The sequence below is a fragment of the Pempheris klunzingeri genome, chromosome 19 (assembly GCF_042242105.1).
Source record: "Pempheris klunzingeri isolate RE-2024b chromosome 19, fPemKlu1.hap1, whole genome shotgun sequence".
NCBI lineage: Eukaryota > Metazoa > Chordata > Actinopteri > Acropomatiformes > Pempheridae > Pempheris > Pempheris klunzingeri.
The window spans coordinates 18,142,518-18,170,507 of NC_092030.1; the positions used below are offsets into that span (position 1 = coordinate 18,142,518).

General features: G+C 41.8%; 1 protein-coding gene across 1 annotated transcript; it reads left to right on the forward strand.

Annotated features, from left to right (window-relative positions):
• The first annotated feature begins 3,100 nt into the window (after positions 1–3,100).
• On the forward strand, positions 3,101–14,549 carry enc1 (ectodermal-neural cortex 1). The gene is made up of 3 exons (XM_070850967.1): positions 3,101–3,235; positions 8,781–10,596; positions 13,766–14,549. The coding sequence occupies exon 2, from the start codon at positions 8,787–8,789 to the stop codon at positions 10,560–10,562; it is 1,776 nt and encodes a 591-aa protein (XP_070707068.1). The 5' UTR covers positions 3,101–3,235; positions 8,781–8,786; the 3' UTR covers positions 10,563–10,596; positions 13,766–14,549.
• The last annotated feature ends 13,441 nt before the right edge of the window (positions 14,550–27,990 follow it).

A 27,990-nucleotide genomic window follows, 5' to 3' on the forward strand; every position in this document is an offset into this window, starting at 1 on the left:
TCACACAGTATAAAGAACCATAAATTCCTTAAATGGTTGCAGGTATAGTGGCCGAATAGGTGAGGTGCAGGACTTGCACTCAGTAGCTTATGGTGGATATTTGCTCCATCCTACTTTCTACTGCAACTGCTGTAGCATAAGAAGGAAGTACAAGTTCTTCAAAATGCTACACACTTTTGTACAAAGCACAAATCTACTGGACCTGTTTCTGAGAGTGTAGAATACTTATGGATATTTATCTGTTGTGGGTGACCAATCCTTCCTTATCCAGATTTAAACACACGCCACAGTGTGAAGCCACAAACAGCCTGACATATTAGGGCATATTTGGCCACTTCCTAACTTCACTTATTGGAAATGTGGAGCAGGCATCGACCAGCCCAATGATTTTCTGTTCATGATGTCTGTCAGCACGTGTGCCACCATTCACAACTGATTCATTCCCACAGGTGACAAAACTAGTTATCACTACCTGATAGGTTTGTGCCACAACCTTTAATCCTAATTTACAGCACGTTTACTCATTCACTTACTCCAACATTTACTCCAACATTTAGTCCACTAGATGTCTCTCATGTCACATAAATGAAGCACTCACTGCCATACGACTTATTTTTCTTTACTTACACGCTCATTCATATAGAATCTGTCTGAAACAGTCAGTCTATGTCACTGTTAAAAAAAGTCACTGTTTAAACTTTTACCGACAAGAATATACAACACAACTACATTTTCTCTGCTGAACAAAAACAAGAAAATGAATTCATAAATACACCATAACACCATGATCTTAATCAACTGTTAAATAATAACACAAAAAAATGTACCCCTCTAATATCCCAAATTAGTCTATTTGAATTTCTCCATCCGGTACATATATTTGTTCATGCACAGCCCATATAACATGAAATATTTCGTTATTTGGTGAAATACACTGATTTTTATATTTGGTCACCTTAATTCAATGCACAAGTCAAGTTTATGGAAAAGAGAGGGTTTTAATGAGGCCAGAGGAAAAGAAAAATGGCTAATTTTGCAGATATTGTTGTTATTTTGGAGTTCTGTGAGACCCCAGACAGTGTGAAAGTAAAGTCAATATCAACCAGACACAAGGGTTAGTAATTAAACACAATATTTCATGTTGTTTTATGGCAGCTAACTGTATTCATCAGTATAACTCCTTCAGTTCCAGCTTCCAGTCTCCAGCTCTATTAATCCTGTGAACACTTTGTCCACTAGATGTCTCTCCCATCACATATATACATTTAAAGCGTTTGCCAGCTTAATGACTTTTTCTCTGCAACTAATCACAGTTCTCTAAGAAGCACTGTGCTGTATTGTCCTTGATATGAAGCTACAGTAATGGAGTCAATTCAGTCTTCATGAAAGCAGTTGATGGGAAAAGAAACCCGATGCGACTGTTTAACGGCTCTAATCCTCACAACACAAGTGCAGTGCGCATAAAAACAAACAAAGTAATAAAGTTATAGCCTCGAGGGTCCAGTAAGGAGTTTAGTCACGGCCAAAAAGTTCCGTCAACAGGGACCACAGATGTGACTCACACAAGATGTCCAGGGATAAAATGGGACTTCCTGTTCCCAACCAGCCCAACCAAAAACCACAATGCCTTTATAATCCTATGGGATTCACAATGTGTCTCTGGCATTCAGTGGTGAGCCTAACATTATGCTACTTTCTATATGGTGTTGTTTTAAATGCATCAGTCTTTTTAAAGTTGGGACTCCCCAAAGGCACAACAACACATTTCATTTTCTCTGGGCTCTGATCACAATGCTGGATCCGGTTCCACATTATAGAAGAAAAACAATAAGAAAAAGAGAGAAGTGGAGATAATGACATGTACTGACAATAGAGCTTCAGTGTATTTACAGGACTGATTTCAGAACAGGGTTCGTCGTCAGCTATTTCATAAATGTTACAGGTCGATACATTTGCCATAGAGCTATTCACATGATGGATTCTAGACATAACATCTGCACACATGGGCTATGAGATGATTATTTCATCATTTTCTTTCCTCCAGAGTCACGTCCCAGAGAGCAGAACTGGAAGAGGCATTCAGATCATTTCGTTCCACACTTCACAAATACTCCAATTACATGCAAAAGCCCTGTGTTTGATATTTGACTAAAAACAAAAGTACAGGAAATAGTAGCAATAAAATGTATGAAAAGCAAAAGTACTCTTCATGCAGAGAGGCCCATGTCAGTGCTGCTGTTTCAATAGAATGGGTCATTATTGTTGATGTGTTTTCTGCTTCAAAAATGTAAAGGCCTAAGATCTTAATCTGAAAACGAGTGGTAGAATGTAATTAAATAAATCTTCACAAGTACTGTATATACTTTAATACATTTTCCATGGAACAAGTACTTTTAACTTCGATTCCTTTGCTACAAATACGTGTATTTCTTGAGTACTTCTTGCACCACAGCTAAAAAGTAAGTAGAATTATGAAATAGATGTAGTGGAGATGAAAATATCGCATTTCCCTCTGAAATGTAGTGAAGTAGAAGTTGTTAAAACTTGAAATACTCAAGTAAAGTGCAGGATGTACTTAAGTACAGTACTTAGTCATGGAAGAAAGTGTTCTTCAGCTTTTTCTTCACTCTTCCAGTGCAGTGAAAGGGTGGTTGTGGGACCCCAGAGGACCCTTCAATGAAGATTTTGACTGAAACTTAGGAAAATCATTAAAATACTCCCATTTAAAGACTCTTAATTCAGTAGTAATGTGTTTGTGTGCGTGGGAGGGGGGAGACCAACTGTCCTCCACATCTCTCTCTCTCTCATTCTCTCTCTCTCTTTCCATTTCCTGCACGAGGAGACGGTCCTCCCCCAGTAAACACACCCATTGATCAGAAGGAGAGAGGACTGGGAGCGCAGGAGGAGGACCGTCACTGAGGATCGGAGCAGCAGCGCCGGAGGAACGCCTCCAAACATCTCAGCCTGATCCCTCTTCACAAAACCCCGTCTATTCTGATAGATATCCACATTTAAGATAAATAACTCCCGGGAATTGCAGGCGACCACAGAGCAGCTGGTTATCCGAGGAGATCGGCCTTCGTCCTGACCGACTGTCCGGCAGCATTTCGGGAATAACCAAGGAGTTGCTCCACTCCCCGAGCGCAGGGGCTCTTTCAGCATCGTGGCTCTTTCAGAAGTGGCATGTTCGAGGGACACCGCGGACACAATTGAACTCCTGCTTTCACCCAAAGAGGTAAATGTGACATTAAATCCCACCCTGTAGGCTACGGCAGCCTGTGAACAGGTTGTTTTATTGGAACAACTGATGCGTCCTTTTCTGATCACCTGATGATGGAAAACTCCGAGCAGTGCCACAGAAAGCAGGCTAATGGACTAAAGGTTGTTGCCGTTCACTGATCCTGTCTATATGATGCCATTACTAACAGGTCCCTAGCATATTGATCATACTATTTTTGTATTTTCATGAATATGTCTGAGTCCTTTGTGCTCTCCTCGGTGACTCGCTCCTGCATACTCATGCACACTCAGCGTGGATTTAAAGGAGCGACATTTATTGGGTGTTATCAATTGATAAATAGAATTTTCTAAATGGCTGAGCTCTGATTTAAACACAGTTAACCTCGCTCGGATGTGTGCAGGGTTGAGATCATACATTTGATTGTGTTGGAGCTGAAGACTGATGCAGACCCAGTAGCTGCTGGTGTGTCCTCTTGTTTTGCATCTTGCTTCATCTTTTTTTTTTTCTCTCTCTCTCTACCAAGTGGCAGATGTATAGAGCTGGCCCATATACAGTAAGCCTGGTGTTTACTTTTGAAGTCTCTCCCTCCCATCCCTCTTCCTGAGTCCATGGTTGACTGTGAACACCTGGCAATGATTTTAAACAGACTGCAGCCAGCCAGGCCTCAGATCCAGAGCAGAGGCTGCATGTGCATGCCTTTTAGCTGTGTGCTTTCTGAGTGTGGCATGTATGTGCTGTCTGGTTTTTGTGCTTGTGGATCTGTTTTCTGTGAGGGGATGAGGAGGACAACTCTCACAGACATCCAGCCAGCCGCTCTCTCTCGCACTGCTGGCATATTTTCCTCCTCTCAGGGCGCGCTGGTGTGAATGTACTGACTCTGAAAATAGCATGTGATATATATGACCATGAGCGCTGATTGTAAATACAAATAATCGCTGGTTTTACAGATGCAACTAAATATCATTAATAATGAATCCAGTGATTATCTATTTGAAAAATCAGTTAATTGTTTCATGTGTAAAATGGTACAAAATGCCCACTTTGACATAGTCGACAGTCCAAAATCTAAATATATTCAGGCAGCAATGATATGTGACAAAGAAAACATTGAATGATTAATTAAATGATAAATCGAGTATCAAAACAGTTGATTCTTTTTCTGCTGATCAACTAATCGATTGTTTCAGCTCCAGTTGGCTTCTGCCTGTTTTTACATGGTGGTTTCAGTGAGGTTTTATTCACAATGAATATACAAATAACCTGTAAATAATCATGTAACTATCACCAGTAAAAGTCAAAGCGAATATAAGCCCAGTCGGCAAGAAAACTACTGTAATTCCTTATACAAGTGACAAATGATCAGTTGTTGTGTCTTAAAATCAATCCAGAAATCACCTGTAAACCACGGTGAAGTAGCCTTAATGTGGAAATTATCACCTTTGGCAAGATTACAGACTTGAAGTGAAGATTTGGTTTAAAACAAGCTGTTTTTTTGTTACTGTCAGTGACCACCAGTTAGGTCTGGTTGATTATCTTAAATTTTTCAAAAGTATTCCTCGATGGTTCACAAGTAACGGCCTTATAATGAACAGTATTATGGCTCCAGTCAGAAAACATTTAAATTTTGGATAATAATTGCAAAAATGATTTGTCAGTTATATAGTAGCCAATTTGGCTGATTGCTTCAGCTCTAATAAGCCGGACAGTCATCAGGAATGTCACGGCAACTTGTTCATGCACACGCTGGAACCTGTTTACTGTGAACCAGATTTAAGCAATAGTCTGACTTAATTTATATGGGTTGCAGTAATATGATTTCTCCACTAATTACATGTTTACATGTGTTAAGTTAATGTCCTGGGGGATGTCAAGTATCAGATAACACTTTAACATTACATTTGCTAATAGTCTAGACTGGTATTTATGATCAAGAAGAAGTGGAATTTGTAAGAATCCATGTAAGAAAGTATCATTTTAAACCCTCAAATCACCCAAGTTGTCATTAGATTCTGTAGGTTTGACAGTAACAAAATGACAAACTGCCATCTAAATTAAAAATATGTGAACACAGGCTTTTCAGGACCTGGAGGTCTAGCTGCTAATCCAGACTTTACCCTTTATATGCAAATTATCTGGTTTACTGCTCCTCTCTTTGTTCAGCTCTCCCTTACTCACTGCGTGTATGGGTGAGCTCAGTCACTGCGTCTAAGTAAAAAAACTTATATTATACAAGCAAATGACCCTCAGTATCTGTATGGAGCAGTATGTAATTAGAGCAGTAGAAGAATAAAACAGGATTATCATCACTTTAACTTTAACTCAGACGGTAAATTATGTAAAATTCAAAATTGTAACAACAGTGAAAGGTTGCATAGAAAATAAGCTTATTGGCCAATGTAGGTATGAGGGCAGGTACTGGTACTGTTTGACCAACCGGCTGATTCAGGTAATGGAGCAGAGTCAGAGTCGGATTCAGGTTGCTTAATAAGGTATAAGGCACATGGCAAGTAGGACGAACTGGCCAAGGACAGTCAACAGATCAGCTGGTATACGCTGAGAGTGACTGACGAGGAAAGTGAGGACAGGTGACGGAGCAGAAGGTCAAGTGACTTCAGAAAGGAAGAGCGGGACAGAGAAGAAGCCTGCGTTCCAAATCACTGAAATGCTGCAGGTTCTCTTATGCACTGTTGCGTGCCGTATGTATAGTTTGGACACACTACTTTGTCATAAGAGTGCACCTTTAACTTTAACTCTCTTAATCATGCATTCGTCGCAGTCCTGTCAATTTGTTGTCATCTGTCTGCGCTCTCTCTGTGACTCAGTCGATGTGATGCATCTTACACTGTGCAGAGGACTGTGGTTCTGTGGTCCAGAATAGACAGAGAAGAATACAGGCTTGCATACTGCAATCTGTCGGACATCCTGTTGTTTTTGGCATAAATGTATTGGGACATATTAAAACATTTTCTGGCCTACTGAATAGCATGGTAGCATGGGTATAGGAATGCAGCCTGTGACAAATTCCTGACTCAAAACTCCGATTTGGACAACAGACAACAATGTTGTCGTGCCTTACCATTATCAAGTAAAAAGCTCTTTCAGTCCTTTCAGAGAGGAAATTCCAACACTTTGGAAGTTGGAACAATGGCACAGAAACAACAGATTGTTTGGTAAAAGGGCTGCAACAGTCATACTCATCATGATTTCAGGGAACTGCTGTTAGTGATTCAGAATAGTTCTTATTTTTTTTAATTGTTGCATTTTTACTGTCCTTCCTATGAGCAGAAAATTGCCGGTTTGTCTAATTTCAAATAATCTTTTGGTTTGTTCTCAATCGTTCTACGGAGTTCCTGTTGAACTAACTGAAGTGTTTATTTGCCTGTTAGCTACTGTGCCTCAGACCTGCACTACTGCACTAGGTACATTTATCAACATGCTAGTTATTATACGCAAAACCTCTCCAATTTAGTGCATAATTTATAAGGAGCACTTATTCAAATCAAGCCACTTACAACTTCCAATTAGAAAACATGAGCTGCAGTATCAGCACGGAGTGTGTGCTTGTGTGTATGTGTGTGTGTGTAGCAGACAATATGTGCAGGTTAGAGAGCAGGCTGGGATATTCTCATTATTGATGAGCCAGAGGCCAGAAAATGACGGTTGCCAGTTTTGTCAGTGCTGGAATGCAATAAATCTTGTTGAACCAAGGAGCTGCAGTTGCTTTTGTATTTCATCAAGTTGAGTGATAAATAATACTCCTCTTATTATTGTGCAATATGACTCCTCTAATGGCGCCTGTGTTTTAAAGAGAATACTTTCAAATGGAATACATTACATTAGCTGTAAACGCAAAGTAAAGCATGATGGGAGTTGATGGGAATTTCAATCATTTTGTAGGTGATGTTTCCTAAAGCAAAGTATTGGCCAAATTGAATTTCAAGCTGTTGAAAGTTATTACAGTTCATCCTCAGGGGAACATGAATGTCTCTACCAAGTTTCATGGCAATCCACCCAAAGACATTTCACGCAAAATCACAAATGATAACCTCAAGTTGACGTAAGACAAAAAGTCAGGGGATCACCAAAGCTAATAGGCTTCATCCTCTGGGCACCATGAATGTTTGTAGGCTGCCACATTTCATAACAATCCATGTAATATTTGATGAGATATTTCAGTCTGAGTCAAAGTGGAGGACTGCACCTTCCTTATCTATGCAGTTCACATAAAATTAAAATCGGTAGCTTCCTCATCTGTTTTCAGGTTTGGCTCCAGTTTTAAGGAACAATGTGCTACTATTGAAGCCAAAGGTGTGAGTTACACAAGCTCCATTGGACTTTCATTAGCACATGCAGGGTTCACACCTTGTTGTCTATTCATGAGATAGCATTCTGAAGATTGAGATGCAGATAATTCAACTTGAGGAAAACAGAACCTGTCCTCTCTGCTCTGTGGCTGGGTTACTTAGGAATCATTTACGATACCTGGGAACTTTTGACCTCTATAAGTCTTGAAGTGATAGTGACCAAAAATCTATCACCACCTGTAGTTTTGTAAAACATTCTCTCAAACAATGGCAGCTGCGGTCACTACACAGTATCTCGTCTTAAGTTTTACTCTTAAGATTAAGCAATCCTCCATTACTTCCATACATTAGACATGGAGGAGAACTTTAAATGTCAGGTCAAGAAATCTGGCAGCTATGGATTTATTATGTCAGAAGGGGACCTACGTGCAAAAGGCACTTAACATGTCTAGAAATCAGATGGAATGAAAGCGAACTCTGAGCAAGGACAGTGAAGATGGGAGCTGTGACTTTCTGGAGGGGAGTGGAGTAAATTCTATGCATTTCCCAGGGGCTTAAAAAAGTCCTGCTGTCTCTTTCTTTCTCGTTTTCTTAAAGAGCTCTGCAGAGGGACTTTTGCTTGTAAATCATGGTATCTTTAAAAGAGGGGGATTTGTACTGCCTGGAGTTGTTAGTGGAAAAGCCTCCCGATCTCTGTGAGACGACAATTGTTATCTACTTGACCTTCACAACTCCCAGACGTATGCTGTTTTGCAACTTGTAATCACTGGATCTCTTGCTAAATGTCTCTCTATTTTGTAATACGCTCCAAAAAATGCAGATCATTCATCATATTATGGATATTAGGGCTGCAAAATGTAACATTTCAGCATCACTAGTGCATATGCAATAATAAGGGCTCAGAATGAAATTCAATAAGGATAAATTAGGCCCACTTTAACACTTGATAGAAAACTGCAGCAGTCTGTTGCTACAACTTTTTATGACTAATCCCAAAGACATACAGCCTACAACAACATCATTTAGCCTGATTTACAATGATTATATACAACTTTTCCATACAAACTGTGTCACATGGGTGTTTTGCACCTAACTTAAGAATTAATGGACCAAAACATTGTTACATCTGTGACTCTTACTATTTCTTGAGCAAAACACTGTACATAACCTTTTAAAATGAACTTAAAATATGAAATTATAAAAAAAGATTTTTCTTGTCTTTTCCTGTTTTTCAGGATTCAATGAAAATGTCCGTGTGCGTCCATGAGAACCGAAAATCCCGAGCCAGCACCGGCTCTATGAACATCTACCTGTTTCACAAGTCCTCGTATGCCGACAGTGTCCTCATGCACCTCAACTCACTGCGGCAGCAACGGCTTTTCACAGATGTCCTGCTTCATGCTGGTAGCCGCTCCTTCCCCTGCCATCGTGCTGTGCTGGCTGCCTGCAGCCGCTACTTTGAGGCCATGTTCAGCGGTGGGCTGAGGGAGAGCCAGGCCAGCGAGGTCGACTTCCGTGACTCCATCCACCCGGAGGTTTTAGAGCTCCTGCTGGATTACGCATACTCATCACGTGTGGTCATCAACGAGGAGAATGCAGAGTCATTATTAGAGGCTGGGGACATGCTAGAGTTTCAGGACATCCGGGATGCCTGTGCTGAATTCCTTGAGAGAAACCTTCACCCATCTAACTGCCTTGGCATGCTGTTGCTGTCTGACGCCCACCAGTGCACCAAGCTGTCGGAGCTCTCCTGGGGCATGTGCCTCAGCAACTTTCCAGCCATTTGCAAGACTGAGGACTTCCTCCAACTGCCCAAAGATATGGTGGTGCAGCTTTTGTCCCACGAGGAGCTAGAGACAGAAGATGAGAGACTAGTTTATGAAGCTGCCCTTAACTGGATCAACTATGACCTGGAAAAGAGGCACTGCCACCTTCCAGAGCTCCTGAGAACAGTCCGTCTGGCCCTGCTGCCTGCCATCTTTCTCATGGAGAATGTTTCTACAGAAGAGCTGATCAATGCCCAGGCCAAGAGCAAGGAGCTGGTGGATGAAGCTATCCGCTGTAAGCTGAAGATCCTGCAGAATGATGGTGTCGTTAACAGTCCGTGTGCTCGACCAAGAAAAACCAGTCATGCCCTCTTTCTTCTGGGAGGGCAGACTTTCATGTGTGACAAGTTGTACCTGGTGGACCAGAAAGCCAAAGAGATCATCCCTAAAGCTGACATTCCCAGTCCCAGGAAGGAGTTCAGCGCCTGTGCAATCGGCTGCAAGGTGTACATCACTGGTGGGAGAGGCTCAGAGAATGGTGTGTCCAAAGATGTGTGGGTCTACGATACCGTCCACGAGGAATGGTCGAAGGCTGCACCCATGCTTATTGCCAGGTTTGGCCACGGCTCGGCGGAGCTGAAGCACTGCCTCTACGTAGTTGGAGGCCACACCGCAGCAACTGGCTGCCTCCCGGCCTCTCCTTCTGTATCACTCAAACAAGTGGAGCAGTTTGACCCAGTGGCTAACAAGTGGACCATGGTGGCTCCTTTGAGAGAGGGTGTAAGCAATGCGGCAGTAGTCAGCGTCAAGCTCAAGCTCTTTGCCTTTGGAGGAACCAGCGTCACCCACGACAAGCTTCCCAAAGTGCAGTGCTATGATCCACAGGAGAACCGATGGACTGTGCCCGCATCCTGCCCGCAGCCATGGCGCTACACAGCAGCTGCTGTGCTTGGAAACCAGATCTTTGTCATGGGTGGGGATACAGAGTTCTCAGCATGCTCAGCTTATAAGTTCAGCAGTGAAAGCTACCAGTGGACTAAAGTGGGTGACGTGACAGCCAAGCGGATGAGCTGCCAGGCTGTGGCGTCGGGGAACAAACTGTATGTGGTGGGTGGGTACTTTGGCACTCAGAGGTGTAAAACTCTGGACTGCTATGACCCCACACTGGATGCTTGGAACAGCATCACTACTGTGCCGTACTCGCTCATTCCCACTGCTTTCGTCAGCACCTGGAAACATCTGCCTGCTTGAGCCCCAAACCCTCTACCTACACGCTTTCCATGAGGTAAATTTGACTATTAAGTCACTCCATCTGTCTGAAAGGGAAACTCCACAAATTTTACACATTAAAGTCTGTTTTCAGGTCTTTGTAACTACTTATTATGTGAAAAACGTGTATAAAGCCTTTTGTGGCTCCAGAGGGAGGTGCGGAAAATCTGATGAATTGCCTCAAGTGGTATGATTGAGCGTTGGTTGGAGCTACAGACTACCAGTCTGAAAATAAAAAAAAATATGGGGGTGTAGAGTTAGAAAGGAGTTTACCTCAGTAGTATGATCCTCCTCTGTGCAAGAGGGTAGTGGCTTGAGGCTACATTAGCCACTACCAGCACAACACACACCAGATTCTCTAAACCAAAGATTGGGTTGCATTGTGGGTAATGTAGGTATCATGTTCTGCTGCATCAATTTAGCTTTTAAAAAGTCGTTTTTTAGTTTTTAAAAATATGTGATTATATATTTCACTCAATATTCCAACACATCGCATAAACAGCAATCCTACGAATCTGGTAAAGATACACAGAGATACACATTGAGACATTTTAAAGTTGAACAACAGGCTTTACTGTGACCACAAATTAAACAACATTCACAATCATTATGAGTAGAAGCCAATGAGAGATTCTAAAATTTAATGAAGAAACATAAGGGTGAAAGGAGAATTGCAAATCATAAAAAATGAATGTACTGCAAAATCTATATTTCCAAATCTGTCAACGTGTGCTGATACAGACTATCTGTGGTACCCAGTATCGATCAGTATCTCATGTGCACTTCTTGGGTCTCTCGGGATAGGTTAGGCAGAATTTTCTCAGAAAAAGAGAGGAAGGAGCTTTAGAGGAGAGAGAGCGGGCCAGTGGGAGGATTTATAGAAGCTTGTGTGTGTTAGTTAAGTGAGTTATGTGGCTGTGGGGATGGGCCGAAGGACAGAGAGGGTAATTGAAAGAGAATAGGATACTTTTATTGCTCCTGTGGGGGAAATCCCTCTAAGAGGGAAAAGGGGGTCTGCCAATTAGACAAGCCACACACCACAGGCAACAGCACCCTGGCGAGGCTAATCCACTCTCAGTCGCCTTCCTTTGATGAGGTTATGGTCTTTACGCTGGGTGAGAGGGAGGCAGCAGGCGACTCACGCAGTGTCGGAAACCATTCATCATCAGTTACAAGTAGAGGTGACTGAGAGAAGTGGCAACAGGGGAAGTGAGGACGGAGAGTTGTAGGGCTAGTGAGCGTCAGCACCTCCCCCCGCAGCTCAGTCAGACACGCATCATCCTTGATAGCGGTGGTCTCGCTCTGAAAATTTACTGTTGAACTAGACAGTCTCTTCTGCCTCCATCTATGTCATCTTGGCCTCATTCTAACCCTGCTCTCCTGCTCTGATGATAAGCAGGCCAGACGTATGTGGAGCATGGGTAGTCAGCTGGCAAACCTGATCTTTCTGCATGCTGCAGGCTCGCGATCACATCACAACACACAATCCCTACACCCTACACTGATGCCCCAACGCATACCCATGCAGGCAGTCCTTTTCCTTTTGCCGAATTAGTTGGAAAGGCTGCGGGCCCTCAGCTCCTGAGAAAACGAAGAAGTAGAGTGACTCCCCAGCTGTCCAGCACAGCACAGTCACCCATTTGAAAATGTCAGGAAGCAGCTCAGAGCAGCTTCACTGCTGCGATACTGCGATGTTACTCGCTCTCCACAGGATATGAAATATTTTCTTAGACTTATTATTCCCTTTCTTTTCAGTGACTCATCTCTGAAAGGGAGAGACTAGACTGAAGGTTTTAACTATCTCTAAGCCAGTGTAACACAGTGCTCAGTGAAGGATATAATCCTGCCACTAATTTGATACAGAATTTGTTTTTGGTGCGCCTGCCTGTCATGGCAACTGACAGTCTACTCACCGAACTCGGTGAAAAGACAAAATGTGGAGGAATGAGAAAGAAAGCTGACTGCTTAGGAATGAAAGAGTAGGGAAGTATGTTAGACCTCAAAGAAAGTGATTGTAGCAGTGAAAGAAAAAAAGAGGTTCCCTCACAGTTTTTCCCAGGGGAAGAATTTGAACTTTTTTGATTTTGTTTTTTCCTCAGAAAGCTCTTAGCCGGAGCAAATGGTACTGAGAAAAGTGTTTGACTGATGTCCTTTATAATGTTGATAATGCAACCCAGTTTTCAGGATGCCTCATAGTGATCTTAGATATTTAGAAGCTGTTTACATACAAAAATGAAGAGATCTGATCATGATCAGTGCTTGGACAGTTTTCTGGATTTCAAGTAGATTTACAAGAGATGAGGACTCATCAGCAACAAGACATTCTTCTCCTAGCCAAATTGCTACAGGGTAAAAAGTGCTCTTCAGGGTTTACTCAACCCACCTCCAAATGGAGCTAGCTGATGATATTACATTCACATTAGACACATAGAGGCCTGCCAAGCCTGTAACCATCTGTGCCTCACAGATAAGTATATATTAAGTAAAAGCTTTAAAAACGGGAAGGTCAAAGTGAAATTCAGAGCGTAAAACACACTCAGATGTGAAAAGTGTAGTAGGCTGCGGGGGAGATAAGAAGCTTGACGGAGGCCAGACTGTACTGAGGAAACAGAGTAGGTGGATTTACCAAATCCAAGTCTAGCAGGACATACAGAGTGGACACATCAGCATACATTTACATATGTAAAGTAATATAGTAGCTCTTAAATTCTTCATTCAGACTGTGTGAAGAGAGGTTTTAATTCATTTCTGTGGTGATTATTTAGGATTATTGTGCTTGTGTTGTATTAGATCATAGGGAGTAAATAAAATGCAGTCCATTCAGCATCGTGGCAAAATGCTAGCTTCACATGAGATGAATCAACAGCACTCCAATAGAATCACAACACTATTGCATTGCACTGTATGACATTGTAGGTGTACATTTTATTCCATCCGCTCTCCGAACATCTCCCGATCATAAGAGAGAGAAAAAAAACATTACAGGAACCAAAGTTTTGAGAAGGTTCTGATGTGATCCAGCAGCTTTATGCCTGAGCCTCATTCCCCATTTTCTGTTTTGAGGCTTCCTTTGTACTTTGAATAATTAAAAAGTCACCTTTAAACTGTTGTGCGTTGTTTGCTTTCAGGCATCTTCATACATCTTATTAGCCTGTTTAACGAGTTTTTCTTTTCTCTTTCCACAGATTTCCCTGTTTTGCATCATCTACTGGACTCCAACTGTGAAGAAGCACACGTCATCTCCCCCTAAAAGAGACAATGAGCAGTGATGTACAGACACCCGCATTCATCTTGATGTCGCAAAGATGCAGAACCAGAGAGGCGTACAGCTGGACACTTGTTTCTGAGAGGGAAGCTGAGACGTGCAGTACAGCTGCTCACGCAAACATACCAAACAAACTGCTGCTTGTTATATGAGGCACAAACTCCAACCTTGCACATATCTGTACGCAAGGTCACAGGCTCATGATTTCATGCTGCCACATGAGGACTGCAAACTGCATTTTTCCCATTTAGTCATGACAGGCTTGTGAGGACCTGCATTGATGTTTTTTTCTCTATGATAAATAAGAAAAAAAAAATACTCTTTTCATGGAGACTGCAATGTATAGCATGATGGATGTTCTATTTAGGCAGATGGAGGGAGAAGGGCAATGATTGCTGTGCTAAAGAACAGAAAGCCACTCAGTTTGTCTGAGTATAGCTGATTTATAAAATAGCACAATGAAGGAGCAATTCTCCCCCTCTTTCCTCTAATAAGCTCTTTCGTTTGACCCCTACCTTGTATCTTTATTTTCCTTCTTTCAAAGACGTGCTCCCATTAGCTCTGACACAAAAACAAACCTTTGAGTGTTCCTCTTACGAAGGCTTTGGCAGTTTGCTGTCACTGCAAGCCACGAGGTGTTGATGACCAACACCAGCTGAGGTTGAGGAGGATGGAGGGGGGCCTGTACGTGGCCGGGGGGGTTGAGGTGCCTCGGGGTCATGACCTTACATGTTTGCTGTTTTGCAGCTACGCATTAATGCCAGATGAGCACCGGTTAACTGACCCGCTGTACAAAGGAGCGGTATTCAGTGTTTGGACGCTGTACACTTTATGCTGTAAAAGACTGCTGTGCTTCTGTTATCCTGATAAAAGCTGCGGCTCGCTTGCTGAGTCATAGCCCAACCCTTTTTAGAGCATGTCCACTCATTGTGATTCAGTAAAACTGGCATGTGGAACTCTGTGGTCACAGAAATCTTGTCACCTTAACCTAAACTGAGAATTAATCAGTTTCTTTTTAAACTTGCTGCAATGTAGTCTTAATTTATATGACAATGATTACTCTGTTATGTTTATATGTTTAATCCTATTTATTTCTTCTCTGCCTGCATTCTCATGTGAATGTATGTGTGGATTATGTCATGCATGGCCAGGTGTTGTGTTTTATTTGATCTCAGTTGGGCTGCATTTTGCACAATTCAGTCTTTCCCAGGAGGAGCTTGTTTTTTCAAAAGAGACAGAGGTGCACCTCTACCAGGGTTTTCATATATGTCAGAGCGTGGATGGAGGAGGAAGAATGGCTCGGGTTACTGATGGTGTGAAGCTGTTTAGGCCACAGGGTCACTGCCTGAATAAGAAGACTGAATGGGATTGAAAGAAATACTCATTTTACTTCTGATACGTTCTCTTTAAGAACCTGGGTCAAAAAATGTCTTAAATCGTCCCATCCGGGGCCAAACTGTACCATCAAAACAAAAGATAAATGAAACCACAAAACAGATAAGGCTGTTGGAACTATGCAGTGTGTGACCCAGTAACTATGCGTCACACAGTAACCCTGACATGGCTAAGAATGCGACAGTCTTTGCAGCTGTCCTTGGGACAGCTGGAGGTCGAATGTGCTAACTTGGCTCCTCCGGGCGTTAACCCATGGTCCTCTTCACCATTAGGTTGAGAGTTGAATCCAGTAAGCTGTGCATTGATAAGGGCAGACACCGCAGTGCTTTTCACCATAGTGTCAATGATGCACATAAAAAAAAAAAACGGAAAAAAAAAAAAAAAACATTGCAAGTTCCTAAAGACCAAAAAGAGAGAATGTCTTAAACACTTGCATATAAAATACTTGGTAACTCTAATCAGTGTTTTTGTCTGTATGTCTGTCTAGGTGACCTGAACATTGACGTTTTGCAATTGAATATTAATGGTATCATTGAATTTCAATGTAAGAGCTAATGTTTTGGTGGAATATGTGTATATTTTTTCAAATGTCCTTCCTCTTGGATTCATTAAAAAAAACAAATCTGTGTGGATCAGTTGGAAAGCCGCTCTGTAAAGTCCTGCCCAGCTCCTTAAGCCACCCAAAAGTTCATCCTTTTATTGGCAATTTCAGGGCTTCTACAGAGACCTTTGTGGCTTCATAATGTTGACCTCCAACCACTGAACACAGAGCCTCTGGCCCGACCAATCAGATAAGAGCGTTTCTTTCCCATAGAACCCAAGTTTCCCCGGCAACAGTAATGAATGCCCCTTCAATTTGCACCTAATTGCTGAGTGGCATTTCCCATTTCTACTCTTGCCCTCCCCTTATCCTCTGTTATATCTGGATTTCCAGCTGGCTCAGATTGGAGCACAGTATCTTGCTTCACCTAATAATGTAAATTAGACAGAAAAAAACACTGTCAGCGTGCATCAGTTTCATTTTTTGTCATGTAAGAGTTTAATTTCTATTTTTTATGGCATTATTTTGTACATGTGATTTTTTTCACAATGTGAAATTCATGGCTATTAAACATAAGAGTTTTTTCCTCTTGACTGTAAACCATTGTGTCTTTGTCTTCAGTCTGGAGATAATTTGTAGTAGTGCAGATTTAGGAGGGAAAAGCAGCTTCAGCACCGCACAGAGTGCTTTCTCATTACTGCATGTTTCACATATTTAGGCAGCTTTGGAGTGAATACAGCAGCCAAAGTGTCCTGAGGTATTTAAGGCAGTATATCATGCGTATAGCTTTTGTTCTGTGGAGGAGGGACTGAAATCATCTTATCTATGCCTCTGGCTTCTAAGCTTCCTGCACAAGAACAGGCGAAACACAGCCAGATACTTTCCCTTTCTCTGTCAAGTCACCTTGGCAACGGCAACCTTTATCTGCAAACTGTGGGGGCTGGAGGAGAACATGAAATCTTAAAAAGCACCTCTCTCTATTCTCCTCCTCCCTCCCTGGCCTGCCTCCCCTCTCACTTCCTACGCCCCCTCTCACACTTTTCATCAGTGAGATGCATTGCAGAGCGGCTCGCCAGCGGCAGAGCCCTCCTGAGCTTGACGTTCGCTGGTTTGTAGTCTAACATCCCATTAGTGAGTGACTGCAGAGCACACTGCCACTCGCTGCATTCCCCCAGCTCTGAGGAGTCCACGTCTGTTCACTGTTTACATTCTTCGCCCCGACACGACTCCTGGACGCTGACATGAAGTTGAGAAACACCAGTTTTACTGGATCCTGGCCCTCATGCATTCACAAACAAAAACACCCATATACTAGGGGAAAGATGAAGCTTGGGAAACAAACAAATATTCTTTGACTGTCACAAAATGTGCTGACATGTTGTAATGATCTGTTCAAAATCTTATCTACATCATTTCAAGATAGCTTAGCCTCGAGATGTTTTTCTTTCTCAAACACTCTCTCAGCAAAGCATAAAGGGATGACATTCAGGTTGAAATGTGGGAGCTCTGTGTGTGGGAGGCCCCTTAGTGGCCCTGTGTGATCCAACAGTCCCCCCATTAATCAAGACAGGAAGTTGAATTTCCTGTCCGCCAGGAAGTAGGTCTTACTCCCCCCTTCCCCCCAGAACATACCACTGATGGCTCAACCTTTCAACACTGTGAATCCTTTGGGCACTGCGAGCTTATGCAGAGCTTGGCTGTACAGACTAAAGTCTAGTATTTTGTGTGGGCAGTCTGTATGTGTGGCCGAGTGTGATAAAAACAATGTACCTACATGTCACCGTCGCCTGGCAACACAGGCATTAGCAGCAACTCAGTCATGCAAGCACACACACACACACACACCAAACACACCACACACACACTCACACGCGTTCATATTCAGAGGTTTCCAATGAATTTACATCTGCGTATTAGCTGTACATGTCCTTACACTGTAAGTCAGTGTCAGCAGATGTCTGGTCACATTTACCACGTCTAAAGGAAATAACTTAACTAGAAATAACTAGAAATAACTATCTTGAGAAGCTTTAGAAAAAGGTAACATGGAGTTAAGGTGTTAATTGCTATGTATGCTATCCATACTAAGGTGAATTACAAACTACTCATTTTCAATATGTGGAGAGTATTTATGGTATTCTTGCTCATTGATTGGCATCTTAACATTTTAATCAACATCAGAACAAATTTAAGAGGATAAATCGGTTGTTCTGTTTTTGGTACTGACAAATCCAACAAAAAGACCAAACCTAACAATGTGCCAGTCCGTTTCGTAATACTTACCTACTACTGACCGAGTTACAGCCCATTTTGGGATGAAATCTCTCAATCTCTCAATACATCTTGAGAGATCTTGACTGCCCCAAAATGAGCAGATGAGCAGATGCATAGTGGCGACATACCGCAGCAGCCAATGATGTATCTAAGTTTGTATATCTTTGGTCTGCGAACAAGCAGTGATAGTGATTGTGCACTCAATGATAACAATCATGCGCTCTGTCGGATTCTTCGCATGGCTCTCTCCTCGCAGGCTACGATATTGCTTGTGCAAACAGAGATATCCTGCATGCCAGTAATTTGGCAGTGATATGCTGTCATACACTGATTCTTCCTGAAGATGTAATTTTTAAAAAACTGATTTCAAATATATAATCTAATCTTTAAAATAGGCTCAGTAATTTCATCGTAGCTTGTATAAAACATCAATCTACAGTGGATTAATACACACACACACCAGTTGTGCACTAATCAAAGTTGTTTTCCAGTAATATGAAGGTTTTTGTCCCCAAAATGTTTCTGGTTAAATGACCACTTTATTCTCAAAATGTTACAACTTTTGACAATGAGAAAAATAAAAAATCACCATACATAAGTGAAGAAATTGCAACTTCAAGCAATATGGGCTCCAGCTGCTTAACACATAGTTACATACTTGGCAATTTATGTTGATTGTATAGAGTGAAATTACACATTATATATACAAGTAAGATCCAAACGGTGTTTTTCCCTCTGAGTTTCCGAGGGTTTCATCAGCTTGGTGGAGGTGCAGGTAGGTTGATTCAAAGCTGAGAAAGTCTGGTGAGTTTCTGAGCTTTTGCCCACCCACAAAAAAATATTCATACTATGCAGGGTGGAGCTGATTTAAGCCATTCCAGACGCACGCACAGACACTGTGATCATGTCGGGGATGTTTTCAAAATGAGAGAGCCATCCACTGAGCTGTGCTCACTCTGACCTCTGAGTTACATCAGCATTCAGGCAGGCAGCTGAGGACCAATCTGCCTCAGGCAAGGGGACTGTGTCAAGGGCCAGTGTGTCGCTGTCAGATGTCCTGTAATGGAAAAGCAAAGATCTTCTTATCAAAAAGTTAACTTTTTTTTTAACTTGGGCAATATTGAACTGCTATGCTGTTCTAAGTGTGTTAAAACTAGTACATTTTAATGTGTTACCTGCTTTGAAATGCCTACTTTGAAGAAAGTTTAGCCCTGCATCTGATCCTGCTTATCTGGACCACAAGGCAGACTTGGTAGATAACAAACTGAGGAAAAAAATAGCACCTGCTGGACTTCTAAAGAGAGAGGCTCAGCTCACACAAGATTTTCAAAACCCTCTCTTATCTGAGATTCCATTTACCCTGCAGTGGAATACAGAGAGATGTCTGGCTGCAGAGATGTTTCCTGGATTTGTTAGGTGAAATGTTTTTGTTTCCAGTAGCTCAAATGTCTGTTGTAGCTCTTAATATTTTTAAATATGCTTTTTTTTCCCCAATTAATTTTGTGCATGACTTCATTAGTCCCCTGTTTATCCTCCACAGCATGCACACTTCCCCCTTTGTTATCGTTATTGGCTGAATGAAAATGGATGAGAGGTTGTTAAGTCTAAGGAGGACTGCTCAGATGCACAATGCCTCCTCTCTTCTCTCTCTTTTCATTTTTTGTCAGTGTCTTTGTCTCTGACTCGTGTCAGTACTTTAGACTCCTCCCTGGATAATCTGCTGCTGCCGACCACATCCTTAAAATATGGAGCTATCCCTGCAAAGATTCCCTGCGGTTTGGGTTGCTTTTCAGCCACAAGCTAATTTACTGCTCGAATGTCACCTGTGAGGTGATTTCCCTTCAGATGACAAGATTTAGAAAAGCAGATTAATTAATAGAACTCTGGGGAGCAACAAATGTGTGACTGACCTTGACTACTTTCCTCTTGACTGATTTGGCAACAAACTTAAAGAACTATGCTTATTTTCTTTCTTGCTTAACGTTAGATGAGAAGATTGACACCACTTTCATATCTGTATGATAAATATGAAGCTCTAACTAAATGTCAAGGCATTTTTCTTCTAGCAAAGGCTTTGTCCATTCTAACTGGCTGTAGGTTAACATTTACTGTGAAAACATGAGAGTGGTATCATTCTCTGAACAACTCTGTTTCCTAGAAATTCCATTTATATACAACCAGTCATCACCTGCAAATACGTTTTGTGGAAAACCACCTGTTACCACCACTATTAGCCTACTTTATCAACACAATGAGGGGAAAATCTTAATGTTGAACTTTTTAAAAAAGGCTCTCTGACCATATATTTCATTCACAGCACTTGGTTAAGTTTGGAAAAGATCATAAAGGGACATCGAGGCTACATTCTAATGTTGGCATGCTTACAATGCTAATGCTAACATGCTATTGTTTAGGAGGTGAAACATTTGCCATATTCACCATATTAGTTTAATAACTTAACGGTGGAGATCAGCTGGCTCAAAAACTTCATGTTGCAACGCTCCTGAAAACCTCCTCTCATTTCGTCTGACAGCTGCAGATTCATGAGGCTGTGAGTCAAAACACTTTTCACCCTTTGGATATCCTACCGCTTTATCAGGCCTTTTCATGTTGATAAGATGTGTTTGGGGGTCATTAGTACATACTTATTAACCGCTTAGGGATGCTTTTAAGGCCATTTAGCTTACCTCAGCAATCTGAGGCTTATCTCATTGCCGCAGAAACATGAAACGCTGCACGGCTTCATAAGGTACATGTAATAACAGTTTGGGGTGAGTCACTGCAGGCAGCGCGCTCATAATATTGTTTATGTTCTCTTTGAAATTGGGTTGTTGGGTCTTTTAATCAGCGTGGCTCAAAGGCATTTGCCCTGCAATTTCTGCTGTTATATGGATTTTCACTTGGGTGTGGTTTGAGGTTGAGTAAGGAACGATGGAGGTAGAGGGGGGGGCTTGGTGTTTTAGGTGGAATGATGGGGTAAACTAACTTTAAAGTAGCATACCTCGGGTGAAGTCTGTTAAATGGTAAACATTATTCTCTCTTGACGTGAATGAGAAGCCAAAACAATCAATTAACTCCAGCCTTCTAATTACGGAGGGGAATTCATGACGGAGGTGGCGGGTGTAAGCGTGCACTTCTTTCATTCCTTGTCAGCTGCCCTTTTCAAGCACACAACAGAGGGAACTAGTATGATAGGATGTCAGCGTTGACCTGTATCATTCTGACAAGATGTATGCTTTTAGAAGCCTGTTCAAAATAAACCTTGGTGGATGAAGTGTTCAGAATATGCTTTCAAGTGAAATTACAGATTCAGCAACATAAAAGAACTCCATTACAAATGTATTCTGCATTGAAAATCCCTCCCAAGAGAGGGTAGAGAGGTATTGTTAGCAAAATGTACTTAAAGTATCAAAACAAAAGCCCTGTGAGTGATTTATTATACTGAATCATTTGACTGATTTACTGATGTGTAAGAAGCACGTTACTGTTGTAGTTGGCTGAGGTGGAGCTAGTTTGAATAGTTCATTTACATTTCAGAAGTTAAGTCGGGTGGTTCCTGACCTTGGGGTCAGACCCCCTCCAAAGGGTCACAAACTCAATCTGAGGGGTCGTGAGATGATTAATCTGAAAGAAAAGAGAAAAGAAACCTATTCTGCTGCACAATTTCAAATGTATTTTGTTTTGTTCAAGTGTTTTCTCTATTCTTTCAACAGTTATTGAAATAAATCCATTAGAGGTCTCACCTTAAAGGAACTGCTAAAATCGCACAGACATCTGCAACATGAGAAGGAGCCCCAACTAGATACTATATTTCTATAAATGGTTTTCTAAGGTTACAATGTGTTTTTGATAAAAAAAATCTAGACCTGAAAAGTAACAGGCAAATGTGTAGTTGAGTAAAAAGTACAATTTCTCCGTAAACTGTAGGGTAGTGGAAGTAGAAAGAAACATAAAATTGCACAATGACTTGAGTAAATGTAGTTGGTTATCATACACCATTGAAAATAATACATGTTAACCACAAATCTTCTTAATGAGCTGGATTTCTTAATGAACTGGATGAAACTGGATCGCTTCAATCGCTCAGAGAGCCCACAAGTAATGACAATCTTTCAGGAGACAGAGATGATGCAAACTCTTTATTACCCATCATGCTCAGCAGAGTGACCCTCCCTGATCCCCTGAAACTACCTGTCAGATAAAGGTCAGCTCCGCTCCCTCTCTGACGGGCATGTCTGTACAAACAACTCCAGACTAAGACTTTAATCTGCAAACCAAAACAGCCTCGCTGAGAAAAAAAAAAAAATCAGGAAAACAATAAAAAAAAAACAGCTGAAGGAATGGAAAGCCTGTGTTTACTGAGGCATGCTCACAATCAGGCTGATAAATGAATGTGTGCTGATGTAAGGTAGCCTCGCCGCAGCTAATGAATGAGTGTGAGGGGTGTTGCAGAACTCCAATTTCTCAGGCATTTTTATAAGCACTTGAAGTCAGACTGCGGTTTGAAGTTGCTCATCAATTAGGAGAGCCTCCCTCACTAAACGCCGCTTAAAGATGGAAAAGAGGTGAGGCTGGGACAGCAGTAGGTGGCGAGGGGAGGGGGTCAGGAAGCCCACTGAGTTTGTAATTAGCAGAGTAATGCAGGACGTCTGACAGCTGGTTAGGATTTTGACTGTTTTATCCTTTGCCTGCCTTCCCCCGTGGCAGGTTGTTATCTGTGCCTTAGAGAGATTTCATTGGCTTCCACTGAGCCCCTGGTGGGGGCTCTAAAGCTATATCTCAGGCCCCGACAGCGGGGGACCCCTAAACTTTTAGTATTAATCACACAAAAGGATTCCTTGCCTGATTCAGGCATGTGGTCCCCATTGGGGTCTCAGCAAGCATGAGCGAAGATGAAAGCCAGCCTCTCTTTCCTGCTCCGAATGTGTTGTGCACACGCCAACTCTGCTGATGAGTGTCCGCTTTTGTTCTGCACGGGACCACACACACACACACACACACGCATACACACACTCACACCCATAAACACAGCAAACCACACATGCATTTGAACACACTTCCAAACACCCACAGACACACTCAGTTAGCCGCAGTCACTCAGACACCCGGTCCCCAATGGTGCTGTGAAAACTTTTCAAAACACCCAAAGCTCTGCGTCAGAAGTGATGAAAAGTAGCTGACATTTCAGAGAAGCTTTATCACGCGGATTTGCAGATGGCTTTAGTGACCACACGAAACTTCGGGTCTCCTTACAGATGTTTTCCTCGCTATTTTGCTTCATGTGGACTAAGTAAAGGAGATGGAGCTGGGGCTTATATTTGTGCTCTCATCACTGGTGAAAAAGGGATTTACATGAAAAAAGTCGTCTTTTCAGCGTAGAGCAGCAGCAACATGAAGCTGCCGAGTTGCTTTTAGGCGTGCGACACATTGCAGAAATTTAAACCATTCAAGTGATCCTGAGAGGACTGAATTTCCCATTTTCATTAGATTTCCTAATCTTACTTTTCAACACGAATACTGGGAATATCCTGAAATGCATTCATGAATTACTTTAATGAATATGGCAGAGCAGATGTGTATTCCATCAAAGCAGATCCGCATATGGGATATGTTACTGGTGAAGTGCTGTAAGCCACTCTTTGCTAGCAACCTGTATTCAGTCTGGAAGGACTACCACAGCAACACAGGAGGAGAACAAACAGAGTCACAATAAGGAAAACAAGATGAAATGTGCAACTTGATCAGATGTCAAAGTTTTGTTGAAAATGTCAATAAGTTGCACACAGTTTTAATTGCTACTATTAAGTGTTTATGTGCCTGTGCTGTGTGCTTTGTGAGCTATAGGAAGCTTTAACTAGTCAGCAGAAAAACGACACAATACTGTATCATGTATACCCTTTAAAGGTAATGTAAAAGTGGCAAAGGTATTAGTTAAACAGCAGTTTGGGAGCAGAGCAGATCCAAAAAGCCCTCTAGTGACTGATTTAGCCATAGTCCACTTTTTATTAGGGCAGTAATTATAATTGGCCTATGCCAGCTACTTCTCAATCCTCAGACCTTGTCATCTTAATCTCTACTAATCCTCCTTTGTGTTTGCAGAAATTAGTTTGTGAAGTGGGCTCAATCTAGGTCAATCCTTCGGGCACTTTGGAAGGAGTCTGACGGGGTTTGTGTATGTGTGTGAGTGTGTGCGTTTGAGTCTCCCGTGACAGATTTGATGGGAGGTTTGAAGGAGGGAGGATGGAGCAGGGGTGCAGTGGTGGGCACCGAGCAGGGCAAACACCTATTATCACCATTTTAATTGGAGATTAGTGGGAGGATTTAGCTGCAGAGTCAGCAGGGAGGTAGACAGCACTGGGTGCTGGCAACACTCTCTGTGGGCATGAATCTGTGTACCCTATATACGATTTTTATACTCAATGTAGACAAAGAAGAAGGAGAGATTATATTCGGAAGAATGTTGAGAGGACTCCTCTTTCTGTTCTTTCTTCATCTCAAAAGGTAGACAAGATCAAATGAAATGACATAGAATTTCAATTATGTTGGAGAACAAGTTTGCCCTTTGACAAAGTCACAGGCAATATTCTCACAGTGGATTCCCAAGGCGGTGACGGAAATGGGTCAGATCATGAGCAGAAAAATAAGAGTGAATGAAAAATGGCCAGCAGTGGGTGGTGAGAAGCGTTCATGACAATATCAGGAGTGGGGTTCAATACATCAAGCATTTACATGATACTTACACTGCACACAGAGCTGTCCGCCTGCCAAGTGACAGGGATTAAAGGAACAGTTACACGTTGGTTTTTGTATGTATTAAACAAAAGAGCTTTAGTGGTGCTTGTGGGTGGATGTAGTTTAGTTTGGACAGAGCTGGGCTAGCTGATTTTCCCTGTTTACAGACTTTATCCTAAGCCAACCAGCTGCTGGCAATAGGCTCATACTTTCCGTACGGACATGAGAGTGGTTTTAATTAATTCAACCAAGTCTTCCATATTAATAAGTATATCTCCCTTTACAAGAAGCTATCTAATAAATTCTGAATGTGAATTCAAGGGTTTGTGAATTATAAAACTGCACCTGCTTTAATTTGCTCATTTTATATTCCAGCCAACAAACCAACGTGGTGATAGAACTGCCTATCTGAGACTACGCACATGGGCTGAATCAGTAGCCATAGTGCATGTGCTAATTGATAAGAGCTTTTTTATTTCTGTTATCTCTTAAGTACGGCACCTTTGGGTGTTACCTTGTGACTACTGTCATATGGTTCCAAGGTGAAAAGTGGACTGTTTAATCTTGCGTGTTTAAATTGGTGGAAAGTGCACTGCCATAAACATGAAGGGATATAACCTTGGCTACAGTGTGTTTGAGTGCGATAACGTGGCCCTCAGTGCTAATGGCTAATAGGCATGAGAGCTGAGTGGGATTTAGCATGATATACTGTAGCTTAACAGGGTTAATGCGCTTGAAAGAATGTCTTTTTATCTTGCTTATTTTACTTTTCTCACGACTGTCTCTTCTCCAGAGCTCCTCCCCACGCCTCATTTCTCACTGTCCTCCCAGTGTTTCTCAACTCCCGATGTGTGATAAGTTCGAGCCTGTCGAAGAAATTGTAGGAAGGTCATGAAATAAATGCCCCTTGTGTTCAACGGGCTACTGTCAGAGGCAGTTTTTAAACACTACTCTAAATTTCTATTAGCTACAGCTGGCAGATGATTAACTTAGCCTGAGAATGGGTTAGCCTGGCTCTGTCCAGGGTAACAAAATCCTCCTACCAGCATCTCTAAATACACTAATTTATGTGTTACATCTTGTTTGTTTAAACTGTATAAAAAAAGTCTAAAAATATCAAATTGTGTTTTTAAGCCTTGATCATACCTCAATACAGTTTTGGGCATCACACAGACATTCACGTCTGCAGCCCTGTTAAACCACAACTTTACCTGCTGTTTCCAATCTCTCTGCTAAGCTACACTAAGATGTGCTATATATGACAAAGTGTTAATGTCGCTCAGAGATGTGACTACTTTGTGGTTCTCTTCTACTCAAAAGCTTTACACCCATCAGTACTTGAAAATTTATCATTTTATATGAAATAGTGAAGGTCAGAATTTTTAAAGAAAAATCTCCTTAATAGATACCAAATGCTTTTATGACAGTATGTAGTAGTTTGCTGTTTGTCTCCTTGTCCTCTCCAGTGTATAGCTCCACCCAGGTCTTCCACACCTGATTAGTCCTGAATTCCTGAATGACGTGCACCTGGATCAGGAAGGGAAGTTGTTAAAGGCTCTCAGCTCAGTTTGCAGATAGGAGGCTTCAGGTTGTGGGCTGTTGGTCCTGCTGCCTCTATGCCTGCGAGTTTATTTTGTGTCATTGTCTTTTGACTGTTGGTGGTTAATTTCAGTGTCATGGTTATTTTATGTTTTTGCCTTAACAAAGCCTATGGAGTTTTTTTTAAGGTGGTGTTTGAGTAACATTAGTAACATTACGGGTCAGTGGTGGAGATGGCTCGCCCCATAGGACTCCACATGCTAAGTGGAGGGTCTGGGGTGTCCTCGCCAGGAAATTTTGAGCATCAAACACAAAATTTCTTGCGTTCTGGTGAATTGTTATGCACTAATTTGTGCCTTTGCTGCATCAACTTATGATGAGAATATCTTTGTGTAAAGAAAACATAAAATGGCGTCAGGTAATAAGTGAAAATTTAATTGGATATAATGTAATGAGGCTTCCTCTGGTGATTAACTTTTCTCATTTAATGTTATCTCTGCTGAGCGAACACACACGTGGGCAGGATTTACTCTTCTGCTCTCTTTTGGGTTTTTTTGCTTGTGGAAGCAGCCTATTAAAATTTGCATGCTTATTCACATCAATGACAAATTCATTCATTTTAATTAATTCATAAACCTGTGGACTTTAATAGCTCATATGTATTTCAACAAGATTGTGCTCCTACTCAAACCTCTTTGCACATTTAAAACATATGCCTATGAAGTAAAAAAAAAAACACAACACATTTAGGTGAAAACGCTGATCAAACCTATAAGTGAATGAGACTTTGTTAAAATCGTCCTGGAAGACAAAAACCTTTGTGTTGACCATTCCTGCCCAGCTCCCAGAACGTGGTCAGGATCAAAGGGGAGATTTTGTTTTCCTCAAGGGCCAAAGTCGATTCTCACTTCGGGGTCTAACCTCCTCACTTGCCCAGCAGCTGTGAGACAACACACGGGAACTTAACTGTGGTCTTCAGAGGCTACGGCCTATATCCACTGCCAAACTATAGACAGTGTAGGTTACACTGTGGGTTTACTACCAGATTTAACAACTTCACTGCTAACCTTTCCCTCTGCTCCGCTTACATTCACCATCAATCTCTGCCGCTAGCTCGCTCACTCGCTACACACACATACACACACACACACACACGTAGTGTGTCATCTTGACTGGGAGGGCAGTATGAAAGTATTGGAAGTATGTGATATGACTTAGCTCAAATAAGTACAATTCTCTTCCAAAATATTGTCAAGGACTTGTCCATATGCAAACCTGTACCTTGGAGTTACATCATTTGCATATCATCTCACTGACAGTTTGTGGTTTGTTTTGTATATTACCTCGTAGCACACCTCTTTTTTTCTGTGTGGCATTTCAATTGCAAAAAAAAAATGGATTAAAGAAAATGAGCAATCATCTTTCCTTCACTATCAGTCTTTACTTTATCTGTCTTTGTCTCTCTGTTTCTGTTTCTTTCAGCATTTACATCCCAAGAGACACTGACCCTCTTTTCAACTTTCAACTCTTCTTGACTTTTGTAGGAGAGCAGCAGCAGCAGCAGCAGCAGAAGTTCTCCATCTATCAGATCACATGCTGGGAGCACACACAACCCCACTCCTCCCTCATGACTAATCAGCTGGAACAGTTTTTCTTCCCAAAAC

Coding starts and splice junctions, on each gene's coding strand:
- enc1 (XM_070850967.1), top strand. CDS start 8,787: ATGAAAATGTCCGTGTGCGTCCATGAGAACCGAAAATCCCGAGCCAGC.